The 26,046-nt window shown below is 54.9% G+C and overlaps 1 protein-coding gene across 2 annotated transcripts in view; it reads right to left on the bottom strand.

The window, feature by feature from the left end:
- Window positions 1–26,046, bottom strand: part of EPHB2 (EPH receptor B2) — a 117,595-nt gene that overhangs the window by 26,514 nt on the left and 65,035 nt on the right. For both annotated transcript variants that reach the window (XM_080801440.1, XM_080801439.1), the window contains exons 2-3: window positions 17,595–17,750; window positions 16,106–16,441 (exon numbers count right to left, since the gene is read on the bottom strand). In XM_080801440.1, coding sequence (XP_080657566.1) covers window positions 16,106–16,441; window positions 17,595–17,750 — 492 coding nt within the window. The remainder of the gene's footprint in view (window positions 1–16,105; window positions 16,442–17,594; window positions 17,751–26,046) is intronic.

Below are 26,046 nucleotides of genomic sequence, written 5' to 3' on the forward strand. Positions count from 1 at the left end.
AAATTTATAAAAATAAACCCATAGCTCCTATGGAAAACAGTTTGGCAGCTCCTTCAAGAGTTAAACATAGAATTACCACATGACCCAGCATTGGCACTCCTAATTTTATATCCCCAAGAACTGAAAACAGGTACTCAAACAAATAGTCATACATGAATGTTGATAGCAGCACTGTTCACAATAGCCAAACGGTGGGAACAGCGAGGCGTTCATCCACGGATGAATGGGTACACAAATTATGGTATACACATACCATAGACTCTTATTTAGCCATAAAAGTAAACCAAGTACTGACATACGCTCCACTGTAGATGAATTTCAAAAACACGCAGAGCGGAAGACAGACACAGAGCTCATACGTTTGATGAGTCCATTCGTATGAGATACTCAGAATAGGTTGAATCCACAGACAGCAAGCAGTTGGCAGTTGCCAGGGCTGAGGATAGGGAGGAACGGAGAATGTTCTGGGCCTAGATAGAGGGGATGGTCGCCCCGCACTGCGAATGTACTAAATGCCACTGAATCGTACACATTAAAACGGTTAATCATATGTGAATTCTACCTCAGCAAAACCCCTCCCTCCCTCCCTCCCTCCCTCCCTCCCCCTCGTGCTGCAGCACCATCATGGAGGTTAAAGGAAGGGGACAGGAAGTCAGGGGTGGCCTGTTTCGGCTAGGAGGACTCTTAGAAATAATTTAGTCCCCTGGGTGGCTCAGTGGGTTAAGCCTCTGCCTTTGGCTCAGGTCATGATCTCAGGGTCCTGGGATAGAGCCCCGTATTGGGCTCTCTGCTCAGCAGGGAGTCTGCTTCCTCCCTCTCTCTCTGCCTGCCTCGCTGCCTACTTGTGATCTGTCTGTCGAATAAATAAATAAAATTAAAAAAAAAAAGAAATACTTTAGTCCCGTCCCTTCATTTTACTGATATGGAGGCTGAGGTCCGGAGAGGGTATGTGAACTGCCCAAGTTTGCACGATTAGTTCATGACGCATGGCCTTTTTCTGGATTCTTCAGTTTGTATTTCACCCGATCCTGTGTTTCTGGCCTCCTTTTCAAGGGGAAGGAACCCGTGCAAAGCACCTACTATGTGTCACCGGCAGCCCGGAGCCCTTCGCACCTGTTTCCTGAGCTGACCGTTGGGGAGGGGGGGCAGTATCGGCCCCACCGACGGATAAAGACCCCAAAGCTCAGAGGAGCAAGGGGCTTCCTAAGAGCCCGCAGCCCCCACATCCTCAGTGGGGGAGCTGGGATTTGAACCCAGGTCTGAGGGGGCAGGGCTCGTCTCTTGAGTTGGATGGGGTAGCGGTAGACCCCTGATGCGGTCCCTCCCCATGTTGTGACTGCAGTGAGCCCCCTTGCCTCTCTGGCCCGAGGTGTTCATGGTCTCAGGAGCCGCTGAGGACTCAGCAGGGAGAAGGGAGCACCTCCTGCAGTCTCTCGTGGCTCCCAGGCAAGTCTGTGACAAGCAGGTGCCCTGTCTCGGCCCACACGGGGGTATCTGCAGGTTGAGACAGCCTCTTTTCCTCCTCATCCAAATCTAGCTTCCCAGGTGTGGATGTGAGCATGGAGCAGGCGCCGGCAGGAGCCCAGTCGGACTTGAAGCCTGGCAAGGACTCACCTCTTCCCTGCTCTGTTTCTGTCCCCTCGGCTCAGGGTGGAGGGAACGTTATGTTGCTTAGAAGACCCAGGCTCTGCTTCCTGGTCTGGTGCTCACTGACTGTGTGACTTTGGACAAGTTGCCCCCCACCTCTGGACCTGGTTTCATCCTCTGCACCATAGGCAGGCTGCAAGATCCCTGAGGTATTGTGGCTCCAATGCTCCCTTCTTGTCCCTCCTGGGCAGCCTTTGTCCTGGAGCTGGGTCAGCCCAGAGGCCAGCATGAGCCTGAGCAGGTCCGGCTTTCCTCTATCACCCCAAGTACCCATGGGATACTGGCCCGACACGCGAGATAGGGTGGCAGCACCAGCAAGAAGGACTTGGACCTTGGTCCCGGTGTCCCTGACAAGCGTGTTTCTTCTGCACCCGAAGGAGCGCTGTCTGGTTCTCGGCTTGGCTCCCGGCCCTGCCTCTTGGGAAGATCAGGCCCCGCTCCCTGCAGTTTCCTCCTCCAACAGGGGGACTCTGTCTTCCTTATTGCCTCTGAGAGAATCAAGAGACCCCAATGTGAGCAAAGGGGCCCCACTAACCATTGTTTATTGAGCACCTACTACATGCTGGGCACCGAGCTATTTCCTGGACATGCATTAATTAACCCACTTAATTCCCACTACATCCTTGAAAGCAGACCTCCTTCAGCCCATTTCACAGATGGGGAAGCCGAGTATCAAGGAAAGTGTCTTCTCTGAGGTTATGGAGAGAGTAAGTGGCAGCACAAACAATACATTCTCACCAGAAGCCTGGGGACGGGAGGTGACATTTTTCAGGCTCCATGAAGTCACCGGAAGGACTTTCAGGGCTGTGCATACATGTTTAGCAGTAACAGTGAGAAAGCCACGAACCTAACACTGACTGAGCCTTTCCTCTGTGCCCAGCGCTGTCTGGGCTCTTTACACCTATTAACATGGGTGTCACACAGAATTCTCACAATGGCTCTGTTAGCTGGGGGCTCCTAACATCATCGGTTTATAGATGGGGAAACTGAGGCTTGGAGCCATTCATTAACCTGCTCAAGGGTTGTGCAGCAAGGTGGTGCGGGGCCGGACTTGAACCCGGCCGCTCAGGCTCTTCATGAGCATCGTGCTCGCCTCCGGGGAAATGCCCCCCAGGATCAGTGAGTGAGGTTAACTACTAGAGCCCAGAGGAGGGGCTGTCCGAGAGCTCCGTGACTCAGTTTCCTCATCTGTGAAATGAGCCTGAGGGTAACGTTTCCTGAGGGCTGTTGCGGGGAGCAGATGTGGGAACTCGTGTCCATTGCTCAGTTGGGCCTCTGCTGGGTGGTCAGTGTCGGAAGTGTTCGCCTGTGTCACTGGGTCCTCGCCACTGAGCACTGAGCAGCTGGCCTGTGGCACCTCCTTTGGTCCTCTCAACAGCAAGGCGGGATGGGGGTTAATAGCCACGATTTTCAGAGGAGGAGACTGAGGCTCAGAGAAGCATGGTGACTTCCCCAAGATCACACAGCTCGTGAGGTGCTGAGCTGGGCCTAGAGCCAGGTTATCTGGCCCCAGCCAGGCTCCCAGCCGGCCCTAAGGACAGTCTCTGCCGCCGTCCCCTCATGCTGTGACCCCGTCTCCAGCCCAGACCCGTCTCTCCCTCCAGAGCTGAGCACTCAGTTCTTCCAGATTGCCGGAGGCCCCGGGTCCTCTGTGAGCCCAGGCTATTCACCCCCCACCCCCAACCGTGTCCAAAGCGGACCCTTCCCTGGCAAGGCTGTCATGAGCATGAAAGGAGAAATACATATAAAAATTTGACCATGGTACCTGGCACCATCAGGAGGGAGATCTTACTAAAAACATTTCAGGGGGTGCCTGGTTGTCTTAATCGGTGGAGGACACGACTCTAGATCTCGGGCTCATGCGTTTGAGTCCCACACTGGGCATAGAATTTACTTAGGAAAAAAAAAAAAGAAAGAAAATGTCGAGATGGGAGGGGTGCCTGCGTGGCTCACTTGGTTGAGCGCCTGACTCTTGGTTTCAGCTCAGGTCATGATCTCAGGGTCATGGGATCGAGCCCACATCCAGCGCCCCGCTCAGCGGGGCATCTGCTTGAGATTCTCTCTCTCCCTCTCAAATAAATAAATAAATCTTTTTAAAAAAGAACATTTCAGGAGTGTAGAACGGTGCCGGGGCTGTGGGCTGGGGAAAAGGGGAAGATGCCCGTCTAAGGGTACAAACTTCCAGTTGTAAGAAGAGTTCGGGGAGCTAAAGGACAGCACGCGACTGTAGGAAATAATACTGCATTGTGTAATTGTAAGTTGTTAAGAGACTAGATCTTAAATGTTAGAACCACACACCATAAAGTGGTAATTACGTGAAAGGAGGGAGGTGTGAACTAACCTTACTGCGGTAATCATTTTACAAAATACAAATTTATTCAGCATCACATCGTATACCTTAAACTTTCATGTTATTTGTCAATAATATCTCAATAAGGCTGGAAAAAGTATTTCAGTTCACAGAGTGGCTATGAGGCCAGCATGACCATGACGTTCTGGGGCTCAAGAGAGGAATCTCTCAGGTCCCTGCTGTCCAAGGACTCAGGCTCTAACGGAAGAAAGCATATTTGTTTCACACAATGATTGCCTCTTCAGGCTAGAGCTCCCGGCTCTAAGCCCCCAGGTCAGGACTCAGCCAAAGTGATCCAGGCCTAAGAAGGGGCCATGCCATTCCCTTCACTTCTCTCCCTGTGATTTCATCTCCCAACCGTGAAGAAAAGTGGCAGAACGTGTCCCTAAAGATTGGTGCACTTTGCAAACTTGAGAGGGCCTAGGGAGAAAACCAGGAGTCTTTGTTAAAACTCACTTTGCTGGGCATGCCAGCCCCTCACCCCGAGATTCTGATTCAATAGGGCTGGGCCTGAGGATCTGTAGTTTTAATAAACTCCTGGGGGATGCTGACGTTGCTGGTGTGTGAACCACACTTTGCGTAGTAGTAGGACCAGAGAAGGAAGGTGACTTGTCCAAGGTCCCACAGCAGCTAGGGGCTGAGTCTTAGAGCCTACGCCAGCTGAATCTTGGTCAAGTATATTTTCCACCCCCCACACTGCTTCTCACAGCCTGGCTCCTGCAGAGACTGGCCCTCTCATCTGCCCAGGTGGAAATTCTGGAGCGTGCGGTGGGGGTACAAGTAGTTGTGAGGGAGGTGCAGGCCTGAGGCTGCCCAGGAACCTGCCCTGTCCTGAAGGCCCTGGAAAGCCACAGAAGGACTGCAGTAGGCAACCTCTGCCCTCAGATTAAAAACTTGTCATCTTGGAGCGCCTGGGTGGCTCAGTGGGTTAAGCCTCTGCCTTCGGCTCGGGTCATGATCTTGGGGTCCTGGGATGGAGCCCCGCATCGGGCTCTCTGCTCAGCAGGGAGCCTGCTTCCCCCTCTCTCTCTGCCTGCCTCTCTGCCTACTTGTGATCTCTCTGTCTGTCAAATAAATAAATAAAATCTTTAAAAAAAAAAAAAAACTTGTCATCTTGACAGCCTCTGTGTGCCCCATGATGCCCAGGGGAAAAACAAAACAAAGGCCAACCCCTAACACCTACTTGTTCACTCTGTGCCAGGTGCTTTTCTAGACCCTTTACATACTGAACTCCTTTGACACTCATATGGACCCCATGAGGCTGGTATTATATTATACCCATTTTATAGATGAGGAAATGGAGGCACTGAAGTGAAGTAACTTGCCAGAGCCACACAGTTAGCAGGCTGCGGAGCTGGGATTTGGAACCCCGGCCCACTCAAGTTCAACGCATCCTTCCCTTCGTTGGCTGCAGCTGATACAGGCTGAGCAGGGAGGTCTGGAAACCAGTGGACATCAGAGGGCCTCTGAGGACACTCTGGTCCAGCTCCCATCCTGTTGCTGCAAACGCACTCCGCCCGGCTCCCACTGACTCACCTCGCCTACCGCCACCCAGTCCGCCTCGGCTCCAGGAGCTCAGCTGTTGGTGGGGGCAGGTCTCACACAGCCATGGGGGTCTGGGCTCGGTGGGCTTAGCTGCCAGGCTTGGGTTACAGGCAGCTCACCCGGGCTCTGATCCCATAAGCCCCGTAACCCTGGGCGTGGCAAGGAGGCGGCATTTGCTGGGAAGATGATCAAGGCGGGCCCGTGGGGGCCAAGCAGGGCTGGCCTTTCTCCTGGAACCCGGGGGGATTAATGCAGGAGAAAAGGGAACAGCTGGATGTTCTCCCATCCCTCTTGCTGTCCACCGCCCACCCTGGGGTATCAGGTTTCCCTGTAAGTTGGTCTGCAGGGAATTCTGGTATTTTCAATTACCAGCCGGGCACGCCGGCAGGGGGCTGGGGTCAGCGGTGCCCCGTGACCCCTGCAAGAAGATGGAACCCCAGGGAGCAAGTACAAAAGAGGCTTGTGGCTGAGAGGAGAAGGGGAGGCCGGCTTGGCTGGAGCAGGTGGTCAGGGGCCCTGCTGCCCCCAGCGAGCCCAGGGGGAGTGTCCAGTCCCTTCATTAGCCGAGACTTGGGGAAGTAGCCTTTCGGATGTGCCTCCGTTTCCCCCTCTGGGCATGAAGGAGTTGAATGAGGAGGGACTAGGATGAGGGACGAGGAGACTTTGACGGGCAGGAAGACAGGAGGCCCGTGACCCTGGCCACCTCTAGAGGGTGTGGGTTTGGGCTCTGCTCAGCTTCGTCTGCACAGCCCTGAGCTCCAAGGCAGGAAGGAGACTCCCGAGAGTACTCAGCCTTTACCCTTTCATGAGTCAGAAGACCCCAGGAGCTTGGAGGAGGAGGGAAATGTCGCTGGGTGTTGGCAGTGTGAATCCCCCACCTCAAGGCCCAGCCTCAGATCCTGCTGCCTCTGTGACAACGTCACTGCTGTCGACAGCTCACCGTGACTTCCCACTGCCCCCTGAATAACACCCAGACGCTCCACATGGCCTCTGGGCCCACCTGCCTGCCACCCAACACCTCTGCACGTGCCCTTCCTCTCCTAAGCACTGTCCCCACTGGCCATGTTTCTGTTTCCAATCACACCAAGGTCATCATTCTCTGCTCAAGGCCTTGGCCCCACAGTCCTTCTGCCCAGACCCCCCCTTAACCACCAGATCTCCATGGCCCCCTCGGAGAGCCCTCCCTGACCACCCACCCCCTCCCGTCACCTGCCGTCCCACAGCGACTTTCTTGGCTTTGCAGTGTCAACCTGAACTCTCCTGTTCAATCCCTTATCCCTGGTGCCTGGCACAGTGTGGCAGTGTGTGGCTCAGAGTAAGCACTTATCCATATTACTGGAGGAAGGAAAGAGAGAAAGAAGGGCAGGTTCTCTCCTTTTCTAGCACCTTCGGGAACCTGGCTGAGTCACTGACCTTGGGGGCTGGAACATGGAGCTTCAGGCAGGAGCCAGGGGAAGGCAGGGCAGCTTGTGTGATGGGCACTAACCATTCACTCTCCCTCAACCCTGAGCCCACCTGTGATGTGACCTGCTGCGGAGGCCTGGAGCCTCTCACTGACCAGCGGGCCCAAGGTACCACAACCCTGCATCTGAACCGCACTTGAATGCTCCAGGATCTACAACACGAGCACTTCGCCCGCGACAAGACTCCTGACATTTCCGGTTGATAACAGGGTCGCTGTTTTGACTGTTAGCAATACAGTAAACTCCTGACGATCCAGCTGCAATTCTGATCCAGCTGCAACCTGATCCTAACTGTCACAACAGAATTGCCACAAATAAAATGCTTCCAGAAAATGGGCTTTGTTTCTTTCTGATTGGACCAAACATTTGTGCTGCTTGAGTAGAAAAAAAGCAAAAGCTGAGAACTGGTTTCAAGGTGGCACTTTGCTACGAAGAAAAGGAGTTCTGTGGCCAAGAAAGGTAAAGAAACACAGAGTGTTCTAGACCCCTGCTTGTGAGACCCACCCTGTGCACTCCTTTGTTCAAGGCTCTGAGAAGTCCTGCAGAGGAAAGACCCAGTTAACCTGGCAGCTGAGGTCTCATTTGGCTTCAGAAACCCTTTTGCACATAATAGTTATTAATGTCTTTTGGAAGTAGCAAGTTGTGGAACATTTTTTTTGTGGGGAAAAACCTTAAAGCAACAGAAGTCAGGTCTCGCAGATACTGTCTTTTTCCTTGAACCCAAGAAAAGTTCCTGTCTTGAGTGGCTGTTCATCTGCTCATTCATTCATCCCTTGATTCGCCTTAGATTGAACAGCACCTTCCGGAGGCTGTGCAATCAGATGGAGTGAGGTTAATCATGTCCGTTTCACAGATGAGGAAAGCGAGAGTCAGGTCAAGTCTCCTGCCTGAGGTACCACAGCTCACGGGCGGGATTGGGACCCAGGTCTGCCTGACTCTACAGCCTGGGTTGGTTCGTTCTCCCCGGTTACTTGGACTGAACCATGCGCATGATCAGAGCAGGTTAAGGTCAGGTCCCGGGCTTGGTACGACAGATATATCCAATGGCTCACCTGCCCGTGGGATGCTGGACGGCCTTGGCTGCTGGATGGGACCCAGTCCTACCCCAGCACCTAGACTAGCAAGGTGGTAAGAACCTGAGCTTCAGATCAGGTAGCCCAGGCAACATATCTCACCCTTCAGTGCCTCAGTTTCTCCTGTATAGAATAGGAACAGGGCATGGATGTTGGAAGGTTAAATGAAAACCTTCAGGTCAAATGCTTAGCACAGGCTTCAGTCCAGAGTCAGGGCTGGGGGACGTCTGCCATATGGAGCTGTCTGCACTGCTCAGAATCTTTTGAATCTTTTTTTTTTTTTCTCAGTTTACTTATTTATCTTAAGTGATCTCTACATCCAATGTGGGGCTCGAACTCACGACCCTGGAGATCAAGAGTCGCACTCTGACTGAGCCAGCCGGGCATCCCTGGGCACCTCAGACCCATAAGCAGTACTGTGAGTAGCTGAGTGGTGGTGGTGATGGTGGTGGAAGAAGACACAGGATGCAGGGTTCAGATCCCAGCTCTCTCATGCCCCGGCGACCGTGTGACCGCAGGCAAGTCACTTTCCTCTCTCAGCCTTGTTTTCTCACCTGTAACATGGGATGTGGCAGACACGACTTACTGCCTGCCCACATACCCATTCTTTCTTTCTCACATTAACAAAATCTTGGTTCTTAGCTGGGCACATTAGGCCCAAACAGAAGACTACACTTTCCCCAACCTCTCTGGTAGCTACAAGTGGCCATGTGACAAGAGGACTGCCAATGAGATATAAAGTTAACGTAATATGTGGGACTTCTAGGAAGTCTCTCTTAAAGGGAAGGAACTTCTCACGCTCCTTCGTCTATCCTGCTGCCCGGGACATGGATGTGATAGCTGGAGCTCTCCCAGCCATTTTGGTCCATAAGGACAAGAAGCTGTGTACAGGGGAGCCTGGATCCCTGATGATTCCACGGAGGTGCCCCAATTCCCAACTTCTGACACCCTTCACATAGAAGAAAAATAAGCTTCCATTTTGTCCAAGCCACTATGGTAGACTGATTGAATTATTATCACTCCCTTGTACCTTCACTCTTTGCCCTATAACTTGTGTCATCCTGCCCCCCATCTCTGGGCTGAGCCATGTGACTGGCCTTGACCAATGAGATACTGGCAAACATGATCTGAGCGGAGGCTGGACAAGCCCTTGTGTACGTCTCCTGGCTGTCTGGTTCCCTGTGGTTGCCACAAGAACATGCCTAGGCTGACCTAGAGATATGCAGAACAAAGTTGTTGCCCTAGTGGTCCCAGCCAGGCCCATTCTGACCATCCGACAGCAGCCAACCCCCAAACATGCAACAAAGCCCTGAAAATACCCAATGATCTGCCGAGTGACCCAGAGTCGATGGGAGTGCAAACCCATGAATGCATCCCCCACCAGGACCCGCCCGGCTGACCCAGAGACCATGCGATAGAAAAATTCTTCTTGCTTTTCTGCTGTTGATGTTGTGGTTGATTGTCCAACAGCGTTACTGGGGCAGCTGCTATCTGTTATCTTTCTTCCAGTTCTATGCAGCCAAACTCAATCTTAACTGAGACTCTAGGCCGGCAATGACTTCCCCGGAGAAAGCTGGGAAGGATCAAAGAGGCTGATGTGCGTGGAGAGCTTGGCCTGGGGAGGAAAGTGCCCTCTTCCTCTCTCTTCATTTCTCCCAGCCTGGGTCTCACCGGGGGCTCTCTTGGCCTATCCCCTTCTGATCCTCTTGGCCTCCAGGGAGAGAAGTAGGTGAGTACACGCTCCTGCGAGTTCTACAGACTGAGCCACTGTATATCTGCCCCCCAGGAGGGCGGGAGGATCAGAGGAGAACGCGCTGGCGGAAGGGGCTTTGGAAAGTTCAAAGTCTTTCCATGGGAAAGCCATGCGGAGTGGAGTCCTGGACGGGGGCCGCGATGCGTGCCCAGGGCGTTGGAGACTGGCTCTGCCACGACCTGTGTCATTTCTGACAGCCACTTACGAACCTCTCTGGGCCTCAGTTTACCTCTTTATAAAAAAAAAAGGTTTGTACTCCAGGGCCCCTGACCATGCTAATTAATGCTAATTAATTTGGCTTATGTTACCTTCTACAACAGGCAGAATAATGCCCCCCTCAAGATGTCCACATTCTGATCCCAGAATCTGTGAATATGGGACCTTACACAGCAAAAGGGCTTCGCAGATGTGATTAAGGTTATGGTTCTCGAGATGGGGAGATCATCCTGGATTATCAAAGTAGACCCAATATAATCTGCTGAGTCCTTAAAGGAGGAGAAGCTTTCCCAGCCCAGAGTCAGAGACCCAAAGGACTGGAGCGTGAGGAAGGCCTGAACCCCATTGTAGCTTCTGAGATTTAGGAGCCAGGGGCGAGGACTGGAAAGAGGGCCCCGTGGGCCAAGGGCAGTGACCAGTTGTCAAGGACAGGGGCACCTCACTCCTACCATACCCCGGCCCCGAGCTCTGCTGACACCTGAACAAGCAAGGAAATGGATCCTCCCTTAGAGCCATCAGAAAGGAATGCCACCTGCCAACAGCATGATTTGGGCCGGTGAGATCCAGACGAGGCTCCTGCCCTATAGAGCTGGCAGGCAGGAACCGTGGCTCTTGTTAAGTTGCGAAGTCTGCAGCATTTGGTTACAGCAGCAAGAGGAAACGAAGACACCTGGTTTCTCTTGAGGCCTGGATGCCGCGTCTCACCCACAAGCTACATGCTGGGTGCTCTGTCTCCGTTGTCGCTGATCCCGCCTCCCTCCGGCACAGCGGGAAGGACAGATAGGTGCCCATTCCGGAGGCGAGGACCCCGAGGCTGGGAGAAGTAGAGCCTCCCGTGCTGGATGAGGTCTGAGCCCAGCACTGGCGACGCCTTTTTGCCCACACGCCCCACGAGGACGGGACGACAGGGGACCTTCCTAACCAGTCGATCTCTTATTCAGCTCGGGTGACGCCAAAGACTGCCTTTGCCAGCGGGGGCTGCGGTGCACGCGGGCCCCGCTCACAGCCTCCCTCACCTCTGCAGAAGGCCCGAGTCTGGCCAGCACGGGGCCCCAAGAATGTGGTGCTGGAACTATTCAGGCTCCACCAGGGCCTGCCTGGTGCCCGGGGACAAGTCACTTAACTCTCGATGCCTCATTTTCCTTCCCCGTGAGACAGGATAAAAGGACCCACCCCATAGCATTGTCGTGAAGGCTCATCGTCAAGGACCGGGGATGTTGTCTGGCACGTAGGAAACACCGGCTACTTGGGGGCCATCATTATGATTCGGGGGAATACAGAATGATCACTTTCTGACTGCCTGCATGTACCAGGCAGCCCGGGAGGCACCTTGAGACCTGAGCTCAAAGCCTCCCAGCAGTCCCGCGAGGAGGGGTGGGGACTCTCGAGAGGAGAGGCATTCAGACGTGGGCTAAGTGACTTGTTGAAGGCTGTATGCCAGTGAGCAGCCAGGCTTGAGTCAAAGCCAGGTTTGTTTGCCAGATTCCCAAACCCAGACCCTCCCCGGCCCTGCTGGAACTGGGCAGAGGTGCGGCTGCCCGGAGGTTGCTCTGGGTGAGACCGTGTCTGGTGCAGCCCTGGAGGGCAGCCAAGAGGACTGGGTGCGGCCCCGAGGACGAGCTCCACGTTACTGAAATGCCACACGTGCCCCCTGCCCCGGTCTGCATGGCTGTCTCTGCTTTGTGATTTCGATCTCGGCTTAAATGCCACTTCCTCGGAGAGAAGGGCATTTCTTCTGATGCCCGTCCTGAGGCTTGTCCTCCTCTCTCCCAACCCCTGTGTTGTTCTGTTGGTTTGTGTCAAGGACCAGAGACTCGGGACAGCAGACTGAATCCTGGGTCTGCCCCTGAGTGAGCCCGGGCACGTGCTTGGCCCCTCCCCATGCCTGTTTCCTCCTCTGTCAAGTGGGGATGTGCGGCCCAGCCTGGCCTCCTTTCTCCAGGGGCCCCTGTGAGGACGCAGGAATACGGGGTGGAAAGGCGTCCTGGAATGGCGGAGTGTGGTTCGGAGGTGGCCTGATGGCTTTATGATGTCAGAAGACAGCTCTGGCCCCGGTGAGTGCCAAGGGAGTGTGAGCAAGGCCCAGTCACTTGCCCAAAAGGAATACTTTTTCCTTTTAAGGCAATGAGCTAGATATTTATATATTGAATTTTAGGGTCTGATTAAAACCGACCACTGAATGCATTTGTCTGGAAATCAAGTCCCCAGCTTTGCTTTCCAGCCTGTGGTACCTCTCTACACCCCACCTCACTCCACGCTTCTCTGAGCCCTGCTGCAAATGTTCACTGAGCATTTGCTGTGGTGCGCCCCTGGCCAGGTGCCGGGAAAACCGTGGTAAGTAAGGAAAAGCAGACCCATTGTGTACCACCACATGCCGATGGCGGGGGAGACAGACGGGAAGGACAGGATCAAAGACATAAGGCTAAAAAAATAAAATAAAATAAAATAAAATAAAAGACACAAGGCTAAAATCCCAACCAGGGAGGCTTGAGGGCCATGGTATGTTGGGGGGGTGTGACCGAGTGAAGAAGGTCGGTAACGATGAGCTAAGGTCTGAAAAAATGGTGAGGAGAAAAGCAATCCAGGCAGAGGGACCATGTGTGAAGGCACCTTGTGCTCAGGAAGAACAGAAAGAACCCTCCCTCCAGCCTGCCTCCTGCACTTCCCTCCCCTGGGACACCTTTCTCCCTACATGATTCCATCTCTGTTTCTTACAAGCGTCTCCATTCTCCAGAGTCAAGCTCAAATACTTCTTCTTCCAGGAAGCCTTCCAAGATTTGCCCTTCTCCCATTCCCCAGGAAGCAATGATCTCTTCTGCTTGTGATCTCTCTCCCCTCCCTTCTACCTCCTTGGGCCCTCATTCATGCCACAGCATTGTAGATGCTGTGTCTGTGTCTCATCTTCCCAACCAAGGCATAAAGTGTCAGGGGGCAAGAACTGCCTCTTCTCCAGTGTAGACTTACAGTCCCATAGTGCTGGGTTTAAATCCCAGTTGAGGACACTCAGTGGTGGCTCTGCCTCTCTGGGCCTTTGTTTCCTCATCTGGTAAAGGGGAATAAGGTGGTGAGGGCGTGGTGTGGTTGCATGGTCCCCAGCTGGACTCTGACCATCTGAGAAAGAGTTAGCTTGTCTAGGGGCTTGAAACAAAGAGGAGGGAGAAAGGGTATTTATGATCCAGAAAGCCTCCAGGCTTTGAGGGCACACAGGGGCTTAGATCCGAGTTTCCAAAAGCTGTCCAATAGTAAGAAACACTTGGGCCCCTAATTAAACATGCAGGTGCCTAGGGCCCACTCCTGGAATTCAGATTCCACAGGTCTGGGGCGGGGTCCAGGAACCTATGTTCTGGAGAAACTCTCATAGGGTTCTGATGCACAGTGTGGTGGAAAAATTGAGGCCCTGAGGGAGGCAGTGATTTCCATGAGTGTGATGCGTTGGATCGGTTTTCTCGGTTTCGCCTCTTGGAACAGGATTATGTACCGACACCCCTTGCCAAGTCACTCTGCAGGGTTCATTTGCTGTGTGTGACTGCGCCACAGGCATTGGAGAGAAGTGTTTGTGTGTCATGGCTTGGCGCGGCTGCTGGCGCTCCCAATATTCACCATGACAGAAACAAGCCTGGGTGGCGGCGGGTCCAAGGGGAATGGGAGACATGTGGAACAGACTGAAGCCAACCCACATTCTGGAGTCCTGCCCAGCTCAGTGAGCCCTGCTGCAGATTAGCTAAACCTTAGCTGCCCCACAGACGAGTGAGTGAGAAAATAAATATTTATTTTTGTAAACTACTAAGGCTTGGGGTGGTTTTGTTATGCAGCATTATCGTAGCGATAGCTGACTGATACACTGAGGTCCCACAGCAAATGAATGGCAAAGTTGGGATTCAAACTCGGGTCTGAATCCAGTGCTTGTTTCTTGTTGCTTCTGTCTTTCAATCCTGAGGCTCCCCCCACACCCTGCACTTTTCTTTCTGGAAGCCCCTCACTTCCACTCTGCCCCATCTTTATTCTCTGGGAACATCTAGCTCTAGAAAGGAAGGGTCCAGCTTGTCAAGCAGCCCAGACTCTGACCTGTGCTGCTAATAAGCTGAGGCTTCTTGAGTAGACAGTTCTACCCCCAGGACTCCTGCATGGGTGCAGAAGAGGCCCCCCCACCCCCTAAAGCCTGGGAGAGGAGTAGGGAGCCTAGGCTTCCCTACTTCAGGGCTTTGGCAAGCTGGAGAGCCTCCCAGCTGAGGCTTCGTAATCTGTTAGGTGTCTTTGCCAACAGCTGTTGGCTTCGGAGGGTTCTCTCACATTGCCTGCCTTGAGTCAACTCCCTCCAGACCTCACTCTGAGCGGGGGCTTAAATGCACCCACGACCCTGCACAAACAGCAGGCACACGCTCACAACTATGTCCTCTCCGCCACAGCAATACCGCAAACACTCACAAACAAAACCACACTCCTTCTCGTACACAAACACACGGATAGGCAGGGCCACGTCCAGACACACGAATTCATGCTCAAACACATCCCGTTCCAAGCCCCTCTGCTTCAGACACACCCATGCTCTTGAATGCATTTATAAATAAGAAGCCACATGGCCACAGAACATGCGATCCCAATCATAAACACATGATCACCCAAACACATACAGTGACACACCCACACATTCTTACGAATGAGCTCACTTACACGCAGCATTAGACCCACAGTCTCACCTCAAGGTTCCTTGAACATATGCTGGATGGTGCCCAAGCACTGGAATCTGGTAGACCTGGTTAATTCCTGTCCCTTACCCTTCCTGCTTTGTGATCCAACTTTTCTGAGCATCATCTGTAAAATGGGGACATGGATGCCTCCTACTCAAGAAGGCCAGGGGTATGCGATGAGGTCATGTATAGAGGGCACCCCTTAACCAGGTGAAGCCGGTTGGCCCCTCTCCTTCCATGTCCTTGTTCACGTGCTTTCTCACTCTCAAAAGACATTTCTTTCTATCACTCCTATAAACATTTCATTGGTCCTTTAAACTTCAGGCCAAATCCTGCTTCCTCCAGGAAGCCTTCCTAGACTTCCATCTCTGGATCCCCTGAGCACTTATGGTGTGGGCCCCACTTAGCATCTGAAAGATGAGGTGGGTAGCCCACTCACCCTCTCTCCTGGAGTCTGGCCTCCCTGGGCTCTTCCTTGGACAGGGTCCAGACCATGCTCACAGCAGGGGCTTGCCAAGGGTTGTTGAGTGAATAACTGAGAGGAACACGCCACAGGTACCATGAGGTCCTCGAAAATCTCATGTGGCCCTTGGTTGGGGATGAGGCTGGGAAGTGTCACAGGGGACCCAGGGGATGGTGGTCTCACTAGAGAGAAGGATTCAGAAGCCTAAAAGTGGAGTGGACTGAAGAAGGATGACGGTAGTAGTGAGACCGCAATGTTTGGCAACTTTATTTGCCATGAAGGAAGCAGGGCAGAAGATGGAGGGCAATGTGGGGTCCCAGAAAGGACGAGGAAAGATGAGCTGAGGGAGAAAAGCTTGTCGGAGCGGGACTGGGGTGGGCTGAAGGCTCCCAGAAGGCGCCTGTGGAAACTGCTGGATATCTACTGACCATCTCCCCAACGCCCACCTGGAGAGGACCACATGGCCCAAGGCTCCCTTGTGGCCTGGCGAGGTCACATGACCAGGCTCTTTCCAGGGGACCGTGCACAGAAGGGATGGGTTCCACTCCTGCTTCCCTGGGTCCTCTCTCTCCCACCCTTCCTGCAGACAGACACACCTGGGCCTCAGGGTGGCTGACGCCAATGGAAGAACCTGGGTCCCCGAGTCTCCACGTGGATCCGACCTGCCCACAGGACTGGACTGCTCACCCTTGTCAGAGGGAGCCTTCAACAGCACAGTTCACCAAACGGCAGCAGTTGCCATGACCACATGGCAAGGCAGGGGTAACGCGTCCTCTCCCAGGCGAGTGCGGCCTCGGAGCAGCAGGAGCCACTCCACAGAGGGGACGGAGGCCCTGACCGGGGCCGGCAGGGTACCCGTTTGGGTTCACGGTACTGGTCCCCCTTAGCGGGCGTCTGAAGTGCTTACCTGCCTGGTTGGTGGTGATGTTCACGGAGGCGAACTGAGGTGAGAAGGGGCTCTGGTCGGTGACGCCGTTCACGGCCTGGATCTCGAAGGTGTACTGCGTGTGGGCCAGCAGGTCGCTGATGTAGATGCGCGGCTCGGTCAGGCCCAGCTGGCGCGGCGCGTACTGCACGTTGTCCCCACAGCGCGTGCAGGCACCCCGGCCTGAGCCACAGCTCTTGCAGATGATGTTGTAGACCAGGTCCTCGCGGCCCCCTGAATCGCGGGGCGGGGTCCACTCCAGCATGAGGGAGGTCTCATTGACGCTGGAGATCACCGCCTGGGGCGCGGAGGGGATGGCTGCGGGTGGGGAGAGGTGTCAGTCAGTGGGGGCTATGGGGGTCTGTTCCCGGGAGACGGCTCTCGGCCCGCAGCCCTGGCTCCAGCCCAAGCCCCCCAAGGCTTCCTTCAAATCCCTTCTCTCCTCCATCCCCCTGTGGGATGCTTCTAGAATATAACTCTCATCTTGCTGCACATCTGCTTAACACTCTCCCCCTGGACTCCAGCCTCCTCGGTGTCTGTTATGAGGGCTGGTCTTCATGTGTTGGGGGTCATACCCACCCGAGATCTCTTTCCCCTTCTAACTTCTAAAAGAACCCAGTTTTATTCAGGGTGGCAAGATGTCCAGCTAGAAGGCTAATTTCCTAGCCTCCTGTGAGGAAGGGCTGGCCACTGACACACTGTAGAAGTTGTTGGTCAGGACTTTTTCTTAAAAGGAGACCGCTGTAAAACGTCCCTTTGTCCCTTTCCTTCTTCCCCTGTCTAGAAGGTGTGTGATGGCCGGAGCTTCAGCAGCAATGCTGGACTATGCAGCAACCCAAAGGGTAGGAACCTCACACGGAGGATGGCAGCCCAGAAGGAGCGAGCCAGGTCCCAGAGAACTCCATGGATTTGCCACAATCTCCAGGACTGCCTCTCTTCGGGGTTCTGCTATGTGAGAGAATAAAGTCCTATGGTTTAAGCCACGGGGGTCGGCTCTCTGGAGCTTGTAGCTAAATTCTGTTCCTGTCTATACAGGGGTTGTAAGATCACCCTCCTCATCACTCCTTTCTTAGAGAACCTTGGCCTGAGATTCAGGCGGCCGCTGCCAGGTTAGAACACTGGGCAGCCTTTTCTGTCACAGACACCACCTGTGTTGGTTCTCCTTCTGCCAAGCCTCCCACTCACCGTCCCTTTGTGAATCGAGACCTTGACTTCATCCTCCACGCGACTGGCAGGAGGAGGTACGGAGCCAGATGCCAGCTCCACGGTCGCTGTGCGTTGGCAGCACAAGGACCCCAGGATGGTCCTTTTCCAACCAGTTTTTCATTTCCCCTCCCGCCAGGTGCCTGCCCGCTCCCCGCGAAGGAGAGGCTGGCTGGAGCCAGGCCGCCGCCCACCCTTGCTCCGAGCTTTCCGCAGCGGGGCTCGGGACGCAGGGGGCCCGCGCACACTCCCGGGGCCCCGAGCGTACTTGTACACGGCATGTCGAGTGGGTCCAGGTCGGCTCGGTAGTAGCCGTTCCGGCACACACAGTTGGTCGCCCCCTCCGAGGTGGTCCGGCTATTGATGGGACAGTGCGTGCAGGCCTCGTCCCCCTGGTTGGCCTTGAAGGTTCCAGATGGGCAACCTGGGAGAAAAGACAAGGAGAGTCTGGGGAATCCAGATGAGGAGTCGGGGGCCACAAGGCATGGGGAGACCGTGTGGTGTCTCCGAGGGGCTGCACGGCATCACGGAGAGGCCATGCAGGGCAACTGTTGGGAATTCCCATCTCCTAAGGCTCTTGGGGGTCTCCAGACTCCAACAGGGCAGTCCTATCTGTGCCCAGAAGGTTCCAGGCTGCCTGGTTTCTTGTCTCTGAAGCTGTCTATGGCTTCATCAGGGGCCGCGAACAATCCCTCTTCCCCTTTCCCAGGCTGGCTGTGACACCGCTTCTAAGGTCATTCCTGACTTATTCTGAAGACCCTGAAGAGGTCTGGGGCAGGACCCAGGGCCCAGTCTTGCTCACTGACGGCTGACTGAGTCCTGATTCTCGTAACTAGATCCCCAGCTTCCAGAGGATCGTGATGATTACATGACAGCGGAAAAGTCCTAGCACAGCGCAGGCCGCATAGAAACGTGATGGAATACAGCAGAAAAGAACACTGTCTTTGGAGGTAGACGTGGGTTGGAGCCCAGCCTGGCCTTGGGCTAGCCGTGGGGCCGTAGACAAGCCGGCTAAACCACGCTGGGACTCAGTTTCCTTATTTGTAAAATTACGATCCTAAGACCTATTTCTGAAGGCCACTGGGGGAATTTGGTCCCGCGTGTAAGGCACATGGCAGGAGGTCTGGCACAGTATAGGGTGCCCCGTGAACGGTGGCTGTTTTTACAGTAGGGGTTGGAGCAATTTATTCCACCAAAGGGGGCCTGCAGTACCAGGGACAGCCTGCGGAGGGAAGTGTTTGCACTTGATGGGGCATTGGGCAATCTGGGCTGTTCCAAGGGCTTTGGCCTTCTTTCCTGCTCTGGCGGGATGCTCAGGATGTGGGTTCAGGCCCTGCAGCTCAGGGCTTAGGTTCTACACCTGCGTGCAAATCCACACTACCCTAGCCCTGGGCTGGGCATCAGGAGACCTGGGGTCCAGGCCCTGCCCTCCGTTTCTTCTGCTTCCTGGGGTTCATCATCCCAGCACTGCTGTGGAGCCTGGGGAGGGGAGATCACGTAAGGGGTAAGTGAGAAGGCAGACAGGGAAGAGCTTTGCAACGGGCAAGTTCCTCGTTGGGGTCAAAGGCGGCTCAAGCGAGTACAGGCCAGGGGTGCTCACCTGGATCACATTCCAGGCCTGTGTCACCTCTGGCAAGCGACTCCACCCCTCGGAGCATCCGTCTCCTCCCATGTAAATGGCGAACATCAATTTCCCTAAATCATTTTTCCAGCCCCAGTCTTTAAGCTTATCCTCCACATTCAAATCTTAGCAAACGGTCCTCCCCTCGGCCCCTCCACCAGCTTCAGCCTCAGAGACCCCCGCCCTCCTTGGTGCTTACATGACTCGAGTTCAGAAAACTTTACTCCCCTGCCACAATTATTCATCAGGGGGGTCCCCTGGCCATGCTCGTGGCCCCCTCAGGACGGGAGGCGTGTCTGATTCACAGTTCCTTCCCCTGTGCCCAGCGCAGAGCCTGGCCGTACTCAGCACACATCCTGAAGCTGCCTGCTAACGTGAGAAGGGCTTGGGCTTCGGGCACCACGAGAGCAGAAAGGCAGTGAAGACTGCTGGTTAGTGCGCCGGCGGCTTGGCAAGTCCCAGCTCTGCCTGTGCCAGCGTGTGACCTCGGGCCAGTCGCTAGAGCTATTTCCTCATCTGCAAAATGGGGACAACAGTATTTACCTCCAGTTGTTGCGAGGATTATGTTGGTTAAATTTAGGCAAAAGTGCCTAGAACAGTTCCTGGCATTACTGAACTGTATCCGGTTCAAATACCAGGCTGCTGGGTGACCTCAGACAAGTAGTTCAACCTCTCTGGGCTGAAGTTTTCTCACTGGGATGACAGCATCTAACCCATAAAGTGGCCACGAGGACGCCACGTGAGGGACGGTGTCTGGCATGGGGCGGGGAGAGGCTACAGTTATAATCTCAGGGCTTGCTGGATAAAACAAATACTCAGTACATACGCCCTGGACATTTCGCCCCGGGACACTAGAAAACACCCTGGCGCCTTAGTTTACCCGTGTTTTGGAGGCGGCTTCCAGAAGGTGGCAGCCAACTTGACGAAGACACTAGCTGATGCCCCTTTACCAGGCCCCGCGGGGGTCTCGGGTCCAGCTCCAGTCCTCTCCTTAAGGAACTAGCGGCAAAAGCAGGGTCAGGACTAACCACCCAGACTCTCAGGACGCCAAGGAGGATGGCGACGAGCGCTCTGGGGGCTTATTAAGCCTTCCACTGCACAGATGGGGAAACCGGGGCTTCAGAGTGTAAATATGAAACCGCCAACATTTATTGAGTTCGTATGAAATCCTGGCACCTTTCTAAGGACTTGACCCCTAGTAACGCACCCGGTCCTTACCCAGCCCTGTGATGGAGGGAAGGTTATCGCTCCCATTTTCAGACGGGGGCGTGAAGGCACAGAGATGGAAGTCGTTTGCTAGGATATGAGCTTACATATATGAGGGTGGTCTGACCCTCGAGGCTTCCCTAACCACCACACTACATGGCCCTGTGCAACCTGCGTTCTTGTCAATGGTCCACGAGTGCTGAGTGGGGATTGGCAGCTCTAGTTCTGGGGGCCCACCCAGGGCTCTTGCCACTTTGCTGCACTGGTTTGGGGGTCCTGAGTGCTCCTGCCCTCCGTCTTCTCACGTTCCTCTCAGGCATCAAACCCTCCCTGCTCGCCGGCTGAAGAGGCAGCCCACCATCTTTGCACAATCCAGGCTGCAGCTCTGGCTCGAGTTAAGCAGATGATCTCTGAGCCTCAGTTTGCTCTCCTGTAGAATGGGGTTACAGGGCTCCTGTGGGGATCTAGGATCATCCTAATAGATGCCAAAAGGTTTTGGTCCCAAGATCAGGACCCTCTTGGCTCCCTCTCAGGGGAGAGCCTGGCCAGCTTAGCTCATCTCTTCCACCTGCTGGCAATTTCCTGGGCCCAGCTAGTGGGTGGCTGTCCACTCTGCCCTCCGTGCCGTGCCAGCCCCTCCATCTGGGCCTCCTTCCTGGCTGTCCTCTCTTGTCACCATGTCTTGGCCCCATCTCAGACTCCTCAGGCTGCCTCCTCCAGGAGCCTTCCCTCATTAGATGTGTTGCCGGCCACCCTCCACCCTCTCCCTGGGTATCTATGTTTTCTCGATCTATCAGCACAGCGCTCCACCAAAACCACTCTTTCGTCTGGGAAGGTGAAATCATTCTCCACCCAGTCACCAGGAACCCCGGATGCCTCCTCCCTACCCTCACCCCCTGCTGCCAGTTACCAGGTCTTCCCCCTTTCCCCTAGCTGTGCCCCATTCTGGCTCTTCTCCGCTGCGGTTCTACCTCTGCGGGCATCCAGAAAGCTCTTACTACGGACTCTTTAGCCTTGCGTGACCATCTCGCCTCCTCCTACCCATCCCGCTGCCCCAACCAGCTTTCTAAAGCACACACCTTTCTGTGTCACTTAAAAACCCACAATGGCACACAATGGAATATTATTCAGCCATAAAAAGGAATAAAGTAGGGCTACGCGCCACAACATGGATGAACCTCGACAACATTGTGCTTATGAAAGAAGCCAGACACAAAAGGCTACACAGTGTGTGCTTCCATTTATAGAACAGTGTCCAGCAGAGCCGTCTATACAGACAGGAGTAGGTTAGTGATTGCCAAGGACCGGGGAGAGCAGAGAATGAGGGGGGTGACGGCTAATGGGTAACAGGATTTCTTTTTGAGGTGATGAACATGTTCTAAAATTGTGGTCATGGCTGCAACTCTGGGCATACACTAAAAATCACTGAATTGTACAACTTAAATAGCTGAATTCTATAGGACGTGAACGATGTCACAATACAACAGCTGATAAAAAAAAATCCTCAATAGTGCTCCAAATGCCTCAGGGCCTCCAGAACCCCAGCGCAGGCGCCTGACCCTCTCCCAGTGCCCACCACCCCCAGTCTCATGCCTGCTGCTCCACACCGTCGACTACGTATGGTCCCTGCCCAGGTCCAGCTCCTCTGCCCGTCCTGCCCTCACTCCCGTTGTCATCAAACTCCTACGACACTTTAAGACTTGGCGCAGGTACCACCTCTTCCAGGAAGCCTTCCCTAAGCCACCATCCAGGTGCCTACTTTAATTACTTGCTTGTGAATCTGTAAGTGTCTGGCTGGACGTTCAGTTCCCAGCAGGATGCTGGGTACCCGGTGGGTGAGGAGCTGGAAGAGTGTCCAGCTCAACCACCTCGTGTGACATTTGAGGAAACGGAGGCGCAGAGAGGACCAGACACACACGGCTCTTTGGCAGCAGAGGCCGATTCTGATCCCAGGTATCCCGTGTGACTGTGGGGTGTGAGGGGCCTCCGCTTTGGCCAGCCACCTCTTCGCCCCCAGAGAGGTCTGGAGCGGCTGCCTGCTCTCAGCACCCAGTGTCCCAGGGGCCACGCTGCTCTGATTTCTCAGCTGGGAGGGCATCCAGTCCTGCCAACGGCTGGGTTTCAGGCACAGAACTGGGAAGTAAACAGATCTGGAAGCTGTCCCTCCGCAGGTGCCTTCCCTGAGCCTCGGACCCCACCTCTAGGAAAGGGGCTGATGACACCTGCAAGGTGTGGGTGCGGCCAGGATCTCTGTGTGGGTCTCCCTGCCCCACTTGTCCTCCCCTCCAACCCTCCACGGTTGCTGGGGAGCTGTGATCAGAATGAATCAGACTCACCACACTCCGCTTATTTTACACTCACCCGGGGCTCCTCGCTGCCCTGAGAACTACCCCACACCCAGTCCTGGCCCACAAGGCCTGCCAGACTGGCTCTGTGGTCTTCTTGTCGCCGCTGGACATTCCCTTCACTCAACTGCGCTCCAGCCCCTGGTGGGCAAGAGCGTTGTCCCTGCTTCCGTGGCTGGTCTTCTTCCATTAAGCCCCCGGTTAAATGTCGCCTCCTAGAGAGGCCCTCCCTGACCGCCCTGGTCAGAGGGATTCTCTCACGACACTGTCTCAGTCTCTGTTTCCTTTGTTGCCCCTTGTCACAAGCTGTAATTATCTTAGAAAGCAGCTTATCAACGTGCGTGCTATCTTTCCCCTGCCTCGGAAGTGCCTTCAGAGGGGAAGAGGAACCAGGCTGGTGTGGCTCTCATTGGTTCCCTCACTCCTGGCAGACTGATGGGACCATAGTAGGTGCTCAATACACACGCTTGTTGGATGAACGAATAGGCCCCTTATGGGTGTCCTAAGAAAATGTGCGGCCAGTGAATGCCACGTTCAGTGCCACCACGACCATGTCAGTTTCATCAGGCTGCAGAGCTGCTCAGATCCCGTTCTCCCTCTCGTCCTCGCTCCCCACGGGTCATCCCAGGAGACTGCCCACTATGGTGACGACACATCTTGCTTTTCAGACTGGAAGTCCCGTGTCCCAGAAATGGCCTCAGTGTCTGGTAAGCCTCTGGTACATGTCTCTGGCCCTATCTGTCACCTTTCACCAGTTCGCGGTTCCCTGGATGCCCTGGCCACACGCGCGTGCACGCACACACACACACTGGTCCCTTTGCCTGAATGCCCTTCTCTGCGTCAAGCCGCCCCCTGGGATGGGGTCTGACATGGATGCCTCCGGGAGACCCGCCTCCACCGGCTGCAGCAGACGCCTCCGACCTCCACTCAGTACCCTAGACACACACTCTGGGCAGCCGTGTGCTGGCCCATGGCTGTCTGTGGCGGGGAGCGGGGGGAAGCCCTGATTTGTTCTGTTTGCCAACTTCTGTGGCATCGTGGCTCCCAGGGCAAATTTCAAGCTGCTCATCTGACCTAACTGACCCCTGAGTTGGGAAGAGATGAGCCTAGTTGGCTCTTGTCAGCCAAGCTGGAGCCAACTGGCTTCATCCTACCACGGACCTAACCCTTCTGTGACTCATCTCCATGCTGACCACTGGTGGGGGAACCCTGCTGGAGGAGGGGCTGGGCCTTTCATCCCCACCTCCCTAGCCCCTAGTGCAAGGTGTGGCACATAGTAGGTGCTCAGTCAGCTCGGTTTGCTAAATGAAGGCAGGTCTGTCTCTCCAAGTGGATAGTGAGGGACTCAAGGGCCGGGGCTGTGGGTCTGATGGGCTGATCTGCACACAGAACATGCAGTAGGCACTATGTAAATGCCAGCTGTTATTATTCATCAAGCTGGCAAGGACAATCTGAATTCCCATGGGTCACGTGCTCTCCAGGGGCCGAGCCCAGTGCAGGTGAATTGCACGGATTCTCTCATGAAATCTACGTGATTACCCACCGAAGTGGTACCATTATCACCCTCCCTCATCTTACAGATGAGGAAACTGAGGCCCTGAGGGGGCAGAATGACTGTGCCAAGGTCACAGAGCTACTGAATGGCAGAGCTGAGGTTTGACTCCAAGTCTTTGTGATTCCGAAGGCCTCGTTCCCAGGCACTCTTGGACGTAGAAATCATCGAGTGGCTTGAGGCTCAGTACTGGAGACCATGTCGTCAGGCCTACGAGGGGACGGGGCTTGCTGTGTCACTCAGCAAGACAGACGCAAAGCCTGACCCCCCAAACACAGGCCTTGGGACTGAAGCAGGCAGCCAGCACGCGCCTTCGGCAGACGCCCAGAGCCCTTGGCCAGGCAACCCAAGGCAGGGATGGCAGCCGGCCGGGAGAGGGAGGGAGGATTGGGGGGAAACAGATTTTCTCCCCACCTGCCCCCTGGGCTCCGGGGATAGGTGATAATTGACCGAGTGAGCCCCGAGTCAGGCCGAGGCAGGGCTCCATCTGGACCTGGCACGGCGGGGCCGCTAATTGGCACCGGGTGATCCTTGCAGCCTCCTTGGCAGGCCTGCCACCGGGCTCCTCACTCTCTTCCCAGAGACGCGGCTTTAATCCCCAAACCACTGAGGGCACAGCGGAGTCCAGTGCTTTCAGGCCCTGTGTGCCAGCCTTGGTAGGGGAGGAAGGAGCTTCTCTGCCTTCCTGGGAGCTAAAGGCTCTGTCTGGGTAGAGGTGGGCTCACCGTCTAGCTCCTGGGAACCTGAGCAGGATGTCCAATGGAAGTGGACCCGGGTGTAGACCGTGGAGTTGGCTGCCAGGGTTGAATCTCGAGCCTGCTAACAGTGTGACCAGGGGCAAGGTCCCTCGCTCTCAGTTCCCTTGTCTGTGTAACGGGGAGAAGGATCACACTGACCCTCTATTTGGTGGGAGGATTGCCTGAGTTAATCTAGAGAAAGTATGTGCGTCCTCACCTGCCTGGGTGACAGTGAACATGGCCCAGGTGTCTGCTGTACTATCTCCGTTCACTCTGGGCCCGCCACTTGCTGTGTGCTAAGCCCTGGGGATGCAGAGACAAGGAAGCTGTGGTCCTTGCCCTCAGGCGTGTGGGTCCAGTTGGAGAGCTGGTGAGTTACGAATTTATCCAATAGGCATGTTATTAAGCCCCAATTATGTGTCAGGCACTGTGACATAGAGACAAAGGCCCAGGCCTTGGCCGAAAGAGGCCATGACTGAGCAGGGGGCCGCACACCTTCCTTTAGCCGGGCCTGACTGCTGGCCACTGTGAGTGGAGGGAGTGGGTTTCTGGCTAGCTGTGTCCTGTTCGACGGGCAGCTGGCTCACTTTCCTGCCTCAGGATCTCCAGGATGTTCTGGGTTTGGGCTGGGGAGGGAAGTTTGAGTGGATGGAGGAGAGTCCTGGGCCCAGAGAGGGGAGGCTGGGCTCGGCTGCCCCTATGGCTCCCTGCTCTCTTTGCTCTGTAAGCCCAGACCCCTTCCTACCCACTCTGGGTAGGGCTGGACCATCTCTAAGGCCTCTGCCACCTGTGAGACTCTGGCCATGGAACCAAGCATCCAACCCTGAGTCCTATGTTCTGGTTGAGCTGTGGGTAAACTGATTTGTTTATTTTTAGGGCTTTGCACTGTGAGTACATCTGGGCTGAGCAAAAGGGGTTGGGGGGGCCTTCCTCATGCAAAGTGACTTTTGCAGTTCTCATGCTTCCTGCTGCTGAAGTTAAACCCGTGGAGTCAGTTGCCCTGGTCAGAGCTGGCCAGGGTGCCTGAGGCTCTGTGCCCTGGGCACAGACATGCTGGAAGCAGGTGGCAAGCTTCTGGGCTGGGAGGAGCTTCTGATCACTGGGTACCTGCTATGAGCCTGGCCAGTGCTGGGCCAGCAGCTTCCCTTGCGCATAACCTCACTCAGTCCTCACCATCTCCCTGTGTAGCAGGAGGCATCGTCCCCATTTTAGAGATGAGGAAACTGAGGCACATAGAGAGGGATGCCTTGGCCAAAGTC

The sequence above is a fragment of the Martes martes genome (genome assembly GCF_963455335.1).
Source record: "Martes martes genome assembly, chromosome: 4".
Taxonomy (NCBI): Eukaryota; Metazoa; Chordata; class Mammalia; order Carnivora; family Mustelidae; genus Martes; species Martes martes.